Below are 10,100 nucleotides of genomic sequence, written 5' to 3' on the forward strand. Positions count from 1 at the left end.
TATAGATGTTGAAAAGACAAAATAAATTATTTACGAGTTTTCCTATACCCTTTTTTCACTTTTATTTTCATAGATATCATCACATATATTTTAATTATATTATTATGGGAAAATGTTGAAGATGTCAAAGTGCTGAAGTTGTCATTCTTTTGCCTGTTCTAATCATATACTGATTTAATAATGATCATGGAACATCTCTTTGTCTATAAGTTGTGATGAGAATGTGCTGTACTTATACTTCAGAATAATCATACTCTGAATGTTTTCGTGATGGACTGTAGACTACTATTTCTATTACAGATACTGCTTACTGTAAGAATGCTGTGTCTAAAAGGTGGAACAAGTTTGACGACCATGAAGTGTTTGATATGTCTAGTTCTGATGTAAAGGTAAAGCAGATACTTTATCCAGATTTTTTTTTAATTCAATATGTACAAAAGTCAAGTGACATTAATAAGTAAAATAAGCTTTTTAAATACTTTTATAATAAAAAGATTATATAAATAAGTTTTCAGCTCATTTGAGAAGGCATTCTAGGATGAACGTGTATTTAAGAGTTTTAAATTATCATTATCTGAGAAATAAACATCATTTTCTTGTATAACACTATCAGCCTTATCTCAAGGAGGTGAACTCTGCTTAACAAAAAGATTGAAGTTTATTCTGTTGGTCACAACAGTTAAATAAATAAATTCAAGATTTAAAAAGTTTTAAGAATCTGGATTACACAATCTACCTATCTCAAGCAATAAGACTAATTCATATACTTTTTTTGTGCGGGACTATTGTTTCTATTGGTGATTAAATGACGTCAGAAGATGATATCTCACACTAACGGAAAGACTACAAATAGTAATGTTCCATCACCACTGGAGATACTAGTCTTGCACAAACGTTATCTGGTATTACATGGTACATGAATTATTCCTGTTTTAAAAAAATGCAAATTTGCTTTCTGTTGAATACTGCTGAATTTGCAATCTAATTAAAATCAGACTTGTAATTCAGCTCCAATCCAATACAGGACCTAACAATTCTCCGTTTGGGGTCATCTCAGCATGACCCCTGGCTTAGAATCAGAACATCTCCGGACATACTATATGTAGTCGTTTATACTTCCGAGAGAATCAACCACACTGAAGATTTTGTAGGCAACATGCTGATTGTCTAATCGTAGGGGTCATACTGAGATGACCCTGAACGGGGCATTGTTGGATCTTGTATTGGAGTGTATCGTTAGAGTATCTTAGTGGAGCAAATTACAAGTCTAATTTTAATTAGATTGGCTGATTTGAAACACTTTTGAATATATATATTCTCAATTTTAGATTGAAACTTTTTTTCTGTTTCAGACCTCTGCTGGTTTTGTGTTATTTTACACCACAGTAAACTTCACAGCACCTACCTATCGTCAACCATTTTGACAAGAGTAGATGATGTCATCAGTTTAAAGTGAAAACTGCACATTTATTTTGAAACAACAAAAAGTGAATGAACTGAACTGTAGCCCATTTGAAAGTCAAAACTATAGATTTGAAACATCAAAACATTAAATGAATTCTTTCATTTGAGCAAAAAAAACAAGAAAAAATATCCATTTTTTATCGACCATGTATAATTAAACATTTGGTTACCATCATGTTAGTATGATATACTTGTTGGTTGTATTGTCCTCATAGTAGAGAAATAGAACCTCGTTCAGCCCTGAAGACACATTTGAACTGTTCTAAAACTATAACTGGAACAGTTCATTATAAATGTTCAGGGGTAAATGACTTTATTAACTGTGTGTAATGACCACCCTTGGTAATATTAACTGTGGTAATACCTTAATTTGGGGGTATACTAATTGAAAAAAATAAATAAAAAAAATGATCAACTGATGGAACTTTGAGAACATGGGTGAATTATGTGAGAATTATGTACATCTGTATTACATATATATATTGGGTATGTGCATTAATAATATGTTGTACAAGTAACAGAAATTATGAGAGAAGAATTTACAGAAAGAGGGCAACAAAGTGAGAGACAGAGAGAGAAAAGTGTTACAGAGAGGTAGAAATTAATAGAGAGAAGAAGAAAGGTAAAAATAGAGAGAAAAGAGCTACATAGAGATAGAGAGAAAGGGAAAGCAAAGGAATGAAGAAGATTTCTGTCATCTATATTTATACTATAATGATATTCTTTTCGTGATCTCTCCTATATATCTGATAATGTTGTCCTGTGTGATTTGATGATTAATTAACATTGTGCTATTCTTTATTGGTTTATATATGATGTATTTCTTGTGTAATATCTTCCTTAATATTCCAGGGGCTATTATCTCTATCCTCATATCCACCCCTGTGATTAATTAACATTGTGCTATTCTTTATTGGTTTATATATGATGTATTTCTTGTGTAATATCTTCCTTAATATTCCAGGGGTTATTATCTCTATCCTCATATCCATCCCTGTGATTAATTAACATTGTGCTATTCTTTATTGGTTTATATATGATGCATTTCTTGTGTAATATCTTCCTTAATATTCCAGGGGTTATTATCTCTATCCTCATATCCATCCCTGAACTTTGTCAGGCTCTATATGCAATACAGATGAGACAGATAACTTAGAATAGTCCTTTGATGTACATCAAAAGAATCAATAGTGGTACAATGCAGGGCTTTGAAGTTGGGTGTTGTATCTTCAAAAGAAAACTACATGCCTGGGATTGGTCGTTATTTTTTTTCTAAAATGTCTTCACTTTTACTTTACTTTGACATAGTCCAAGGGTAGATATAATGAGAGTGATAGTAACCCCTGAAATATTGAGGATGGTCCAGGGGTGGATTTTAAACAAAAATGATAGTAACCCCTGATTGAGTCATGTGGGGAATGTAAAAAGTACAAACTGAAGTAAATTACCTGGTACAGTTTCTTTGTTACCTGTTTGACTAATTGCTGGACAATTACTAAGAAGTTAATCAAGGGATATAACTCATCATTATATGTTCTGTTTTTGTATTACCAATATTTCCTGATCACTCATATTGCTCTATGTTGACGGGTTTGGTTAAGTTGCATATTTGTAATACATTGTATAACTAAAATATTTTATTATTTAAATTGTTTTTGATTGTAAATAATTTGTGATATAATCATGTTGACAGGTTGTTGATAGCATAAGTTGTTTGTTTTTAAATCGTAGTTGATTTTAATCAATCATATTTATATCATAATTTATGTATTAATTTCAATGTATGATGTTTCAATTCATTGTATACATATGCTCATTATTTTAACTGTGTATCATAAAATTATTTCCCTTTGTTAGGTATGATTGTGAGATCATTATTTGTTGGCAAAACTTATGCTGTTTCCTGTGAAACTGACATTCTGCTCACAAACACAAGACGTCTTAATCCTACACCCACAAGTGCAAATAACTCTTATATTATCTATTTGTCTGTTTTCTCTTTGTTTTTCCTCTTATCCATGTGTCTATCTATCCATTTGCCTGTCTTTCTGGTTTTCCATCTGTTATCACTCTATGTGTCTGTTTTCTCGTTGTTTTCCCTCTCATGCATGTGTTTATCTATCCATTTGTCTGTCTTTCTGGTCGTCCATCTGTTTGTCTCTGTTATCTCTTTGTTTTTCCTCTCATCTATGTGTTCATCTATCCCTTTGTCCGTCTTTCTGGTCGTCCATCTGTTGTCACTCTTTCTGTTCCGATAGTTTTCCCTAAAGGTGGACTAAACTTATCATTCTAGTCAGATACCAAGATATTTCTATATTTCTAAATATCTTTTTTTTTATCTATCCATTAATAATAAAAAGACTAGCTATGAAAGATTGAGTGAAAGTGATGTTTTTGTTTTGTAACTTCAGAATTGAATTTCTGTACATACCCCTGGAAATCTTAACCAGATCTATTTTGAATCATTATAGTAACACCTATACATTGAATTACTTTGGCCTCTCGGTAGAAGTTTTAAAAAAGGTGTTTTACCCATTTACCGTATAGGATAGTCATGCCAAAATTTAAACTTAAAATGATAAATTTCATTTCAAGGAAAAAAATTTTTCAATACAACTGTAAGAATATCGATGATTCATATTGTTTATCTGATAAAATTTCTGTGACCAGCACAATATCCTGTGAAACCACAAAAAAAAATCTGTAAGGATACTGATGGCTATACTGTAAAGGCTGTCCCAGCAAAACATATATGGCACCCAGGGAAGGCACTTTAAAAAATAGTATGTGCCATGGTGGGTTCAAAATAAAATCACTTCTGTGCCAGGGTGGCGTTTCAATAAATCCCTTCTGTGGGTGGGTCTATCTGAAGCATTTGTAACCTTTTGAAATAAAATGCAAATTTTATGTTTTATAATGTTGCTCAGTCATCCTGACTACAAAAATACAAAAATAAATATTGAAAAAAATGTTAATTTCTGACAATATTTAATGTGTTGTTCATCTTCAATACAAAACAATTATTATATTTTCTTAGTATTTTGATATAATAATGATAGACTATTTATCTAAAACATATTATATTCATTCAAACTTGACAATGGTACAAGGAAACAATAGATTAGTTTTGGCAAAATAACAGATCTTTATTTAAATTCACTGGTATTAAGTCGAGGAAAAAGTTGCAATTCACAAGCTTAAGTGTGAATGTTCAGATGTCTACTTTTGCATTATGCTTGCGAAACACTTCAGTATGTTTAGAAGATTTTACGCTGGTTCTACAAGGATTGTACCCTTATACAAATTTAGTAGTAGATGCAGCATAACAAACAAAAGTTCACTGCACCATATACAGTGCAATTTTGTCCTAGGACTCTTTGGTGATGCTAGAAATCAAAATGTGTAAATCCAAATACTACAAATCGGAGTGAAATAAAAAATTTAATCGCTTCTATGCCATGGTCTTGTTCACAAAAAAATAGATATGTGTGTGGGTCAACAAAATTGAAAATCACTTCTATCGGTGGGTCTCCCAATTTCAAAGTGCCTTCCCCCCCTACCATATATGTTTTACTGGAACAGCCCTAGTGAGGTCATCTAGCTCTGGCAATTTTTTTTTCTAAAAGCTTTACATAAAATGTTAGACTAATTTATACTGTTTTTGGTTGTAATTACTTATATCTCTTGATCTCCACGCTTCTCCTTAAATCATCCACCCCTGAAAACACATTTAGGCTCATCTAAATCAAAGACTAGACCAGTCCATCATTAAAGTGAATAGTCGGGCAAAGAAAACCAGTCTAAATGCGTTCATTGGCCTTCCAAAAGTTCTCACATATTAATACGACGGTCAAGTTCTGCTTAGTTTCCCAGTTCTGACCATTAAAGTAAAGAAAAGTTGAAAGCATTGAAAGCGAGGCTGCGTGGAAATGTAACCACGGACATAGTGAGCCGGGAGGACGTTTTAGAATTTCCATACTTTAAATTAATTTCTTCGTACGCAGACAGATTTTGACGAGAGATTTTATTTTTCCATTTCATAAGAAATTATACTGGATACATTCACACCATTTTTACCGACTTTAGCTATCCTTGCCCGACAGTCCATCGTTAAGATTCAGGGGTGAATCAATTAAACTACAATATATTCTCTGTTCCCACCGGATTTGGTCAGATTTTGACGTAACAGAGCAGATTGATATGTACTTTGTATCATGATGTACACATCTTAACACTTTATACATATGTATGTAATCAGATTTTGTAAATTGTGATCATTTTTTGGATTTTGACTTTTTTTCAGGTATTGTGTATAAAAGTGATAATTGCAACAATTTTGTTGGTGTTGTAAATATATCCAGAACATAGGGACTTGGCACATTCTACAACTTACAGTCATTTACTTGTATAAATATGTGACTGTAGTGTTCTGGATTGGCTCCAAGTCCCTGTGATTGAGGAAATAAAGCAATATGTTAAATGGAAGCACCATATTGGACCCAATACAAATACTCCTGGGCCCAGTTTCATGAACATTCCTTAAAGGTTTTAAGGAATTCCTTAACTTAAAATTCTCTATAGGAAAGCATTACATATTTTAAGGAAGGCTCCTTAACTTAAGATTTTTCCTTAACTTTTGTAATGCTTTCCTATGGAGAATTTTAAGTAAAGGAATTCCTTAAAATTAAGGAATGTTCATGAAACTGGGTCCTGTCACTGTCAGCCCTCACAAATCAGTTTTGTGTCCTGTTAAAGCATACCTCTGTAATTCATGATGTGATAAACTGATGTTTGAGAAATTACATCATTTATGAAATTTGGGGAATTTGCAAACTGAATGAAATTAAATCCCTGTGAATATTGAGTACTCTACAGTAAATATATGAGCTGCATATGACTTTAAATTTTCTGAGTATTTTATTGAGTTCAATATGGTACCATTATTTTGTGAAATATTGTTTAATATATTTTATCAAATTAACGCATCGTCTTGTGGCCCAGAGATTGTTTTGTAAATGTTGAAGATATTTTGAGATGTAAATAATGATTTGCTTCTAGCATTATGCTGTGCTATTCAGATAAAAATAAAATCCACCATAACATGTAGAACTTTGTTGTTTTCATCTAATATTGTTGTATTGCCATACATCTATAGTGCTTTTATCCTTGTTTACCAGTTTATTCCGTCTAGTACATTACAGAGTTACCTCCCTTGCGGATAGGTATCGATTATTACGTCATTATTTTGTGAGTGCATCGCAATTCACGTCGTTTTCTCCAAAAAAAAAGTATGATGTTACACTCACAAACACATGATGTCAGAGTCAATACCTACCTGAAAGGGCAGATAACTCTGTAATATGCAAATACAGAATTCATAGGTTTGTGAACTACGGTTTCATTAGTTTAACATTCTTCAAAGATGCTCCACCGCCGGCAGAGCATAAACGATACACATCATTTAAACAATAATTGATGTTTTATCATGTATATATGTCTTATTAACACAAAAAAAATAATATAAAATAATTTTTTGGAGCATGCATAATCAGTACTTCATTCCATACAGGACATAGTGTAGTACCATGGAAATTTTTCCAGGATGCAATAAATTATTTTTAGTATTTTAATAAATATTTAAGTCAAATAAGAACTCAAATTTTCAATGGTGGTAATGGCATAGACTGGCCACTAGACCCTAAGTTATTGATATTACTTTCTTAGCAGAGTTCTTTACTAGATTATCTTCACCTAGTTTTAAAAACTTAGAATCAGACATGTAGTAGAGACAAAAATAAATCAGCCAAATTAAAGTGATTTGTTTTTCACTGGTGGTAGTAATGGTGTAAAGTAAGCAACTTTTGTAACTGAAGAATAATACTAATTCATTTGCTCCTGTTTTTGATAGAGAAAAATTACCATTTGTCAGCGATGGAGCATCTTTAACATCCAACAGTTAGTCATTTTAGGATGGGCTAGCAGTAAGTCTGCCCTGCATTGGATTCAAACTCACAACACATAGGTGCAGGCCTCCAGGTTTGTGGTAATATGTCGAGACATTTTATCCACTCTGCCAAGTCCTCACAGGTAGCTGGCATCCAGTAGAGTATGTTTACAACTTCGAAAATCAGATTTGACTCTTCGAAGCAAATCATATGCTTCGACTCTTCAAATTTCTGAGAAATGGTGATTTAACTGAAACTGCTAAAAGTCAAGGTCAACTGATTTCTAATTTTCAAAAAATGACATTACAGATTTTTAATTAAAAAAGTTAATTAGAAATTAATGTAATTGAGACTCTATCTCAGATGACCTATAAATGCCAGCATAAACTATGACTGGAAAACATGACATCCATGTGAATTTTGATAACAAAATGTAAAAAGGGTTTGAACATGGGACCCTCAGAAAGCAGGAAGCTCTACCATTGAGTTACCAACAGTCAATACTACAGATCAACCCAAACCAGAACCATTTTTTCTCCGACATGACAAGAAAAACATGAAATTTAGTAAAGTAATTATTCACCATGGAGATGTTGTGGATTCTTCAGCCTTTCCAACTTCGAAATAATTAACTGGTTATGAGTTGTGGAGTTATGCATACTCGCCATCTTTCAATTATGCACTGTTGCTTAATTTTCCCTATATATTTGTAACAGTAACAGAAAAATGCACAGCCAGACTTAGCCCAAGATATTCTGGCTGTGACACCAGACTTAGACATTATGACAGATAGATGTCTGGTGTAGGGCCAGAGCGCAGTGTGATATCAAAAGGTGTCTCCAATTAAAACTGACCTCCGAGAAGCCCCACTTACCGTGGTCTTTTCAACAAATGAATAATTTATCTACACAAATATAACAATCCGTCGAGATTAGAGGCAATTTGCATGTTATGAGAAAATGGCGACGATGACGAGGAAGATTTGAAGTTGCGTAAAGGAAACTACTGTATTGACATTATATAAAGTGCTTGCATGATAAAATGGATTGCTATTGGTAGATAAATTAAGTTAAGTTAAGTGACGCTTCTCGGTGGTAATGTTGTGCAAACAGAAGACCTGGCCGATACCAAAGGGTGTTCAACAGTTGGCGAGTTCCACCTTTTGATATAGCACTGCGCTCTTGCCCTACACCAGACATCTATCTGTCATTATTTTAATTCTGGTGTCAGGGCCAGAGTATCTCAGGCTAAGCCAGACTGGGATCCAGCTCTGTTACCCTCCAAACACTAGCCGGACTGGGATCAGGCCCTGGTACCCTCCAAACACTAGCCAGACTGGGATCCGGCCCTGGTACCCTCCAAACACTAGCCGACTGGGATCCGCCCTGGTACTCCAAACACTAGCCAGACTGGGATCCGGCCCAGGTACCCTCCAAACACTAGCCAGACTGGATCCGGCCCAGGTACCCTTCAAACACTAGCCAGACCGGCCCTGGTACCCTCCAAACACCTAGCCAGACTGGGATCCGGCCCTGGTACCCTCCAATTACTAGCCAGACTAGGATCCAGCCCTGGTACCCTTCAAACACTAGCCAGACTGGGATCTGGCCCTGGTACCCTCCAAACACTAGCCAGACTGGGATCCTGCCCTGGTACCCTCCAAACACTAGCCAGACTGGGATCCAGCCCTGGTACCCTCCAAACACTAGCCAGACTGGGATCCGGCCCAGGTACCCTCCAAACACTAGCCAAACTTGGATCCGGCCCAGGTACCCTCCAAACACTAGCCAGACTGGGATCCGGCCCTGGTACCCTCCAATTACTAGCCAGACTAGGATCCAGCCCTGGTACCCTCCAAACACTAGCCAGACTGGGATCCTGCCCTGGTACCCTCCAATTACTAGCCAGACTAGGATCCAGCCCTGGTACCCTCCAAACACTAGCCAGACTGGGATCTGGCCCTGGTACCCTCCAAACACTAGCCAAACTGGGATCCTGCCCTGGTACCCTCCAAACACTAGCCAGACTGGGATCCTGCCCTGGTACCCTCCAAACACTAGCCAGACTGGGATCCAGCCCTGGTACCCTCCAAACACTAGCCAGACTGGAATCTGGCCATGGTACCCTCCAAACACTAGCCGGAGTGCTCAGAGATACCTGGTCACTGGCCATCAACCTGAGTCATTATTTTACCTATCTTTTTTTTATTATTTTTCATTTAATTTAATTACCTGATTTTATTTATTTATTGATGGATTTAAACCGAGTTTAGTATAAAGAAACAATTTGTCTACCACCCAGCCCAGCTCATATTTGGAAATTTGTTGAAGCTTGATTAATTATCAAAATATCTGTTCTATATTTTTTTATATTATTTATGGTATTTTTCTTTATTCTGTAGTACTTGTCTATACATCATTATTTAGTGTTTTTCTATAGCGTATCTATCTGTTGACATTTGGTTACAATTAGATGGGGGACACACTGGGCTCTTAATCTGTAAAGTAATGAAATTATCTACGGCCATGTCACTAATCGTCTGCCGGTTTTCTTTCGTTTTATTGCCTCCCCCAAATGGCTTACATCAGTCTGGAATATCTGCCAGTGTTAACATATTCTATATTGCACACTGTCAACATTTACTTGTGGCCAAGTGTTATGTTCTAGTGTTTAAAAAAGTTATTGTCAATT

General features: G+C 35.1%; 1 protein-coding gene and 1 long non-coding RNA gene across 2 annotated transcripts in view; both read left to right on the plus strand.

The window, feature by feature from the left end:
* The window catches only part of LOC138306466 (ubiquitin carboxyl-terminal hydrolase 8-like), a 32,102-nt gene extending 28,241 nt beyond the window's left edge, over nt 1-3,861 (plus strand). The window contains exons 25-26 of the mRNA XM_069246930.1: nt 301-389; nt 1,353-3,861. Of these exons, the coding sequence (XP_069103031.1) occupies nt 301-389; nt 1,353-1,424 (161 nt within the window). The 3' untranslated portion in view covers nt 1,425-3,861. The remainder of the gene's footprint in view (nt 1-300; nt 390-1,352) is intronic.
* An 11-nt stretch (nt 3,862-3,872) lies between these two features.
* Nucleotides 3,873-6,573, plus strand: LOC138306467 (uncharacterized). The gene is made up of 2 exons (XR_011205872.1): nt 3,873-5,237; nt 5,580-6,573. It is a non-coding gene; the product is annotated as an uncharacterized lncRNA (long non-coding RNA).
* Nucleotides 6,574-10,100: the final 3,527 nt, after the last annotated feature.

The sequence above is a fragment of the Argopecten irradians genome, chromosome 13, assembly GCF_041381155.1.
Source record: "Argopecten irradians isolate NY chromosome 13, Ai_NY, whole genome shotgun sequence".
Classification (NCBI taxonomy): Eukaryota; Metazoa; Mollusca; class Bivalvia; order Pectinida; family Pectinidae; genus Argopecten; species Argopecten irradians.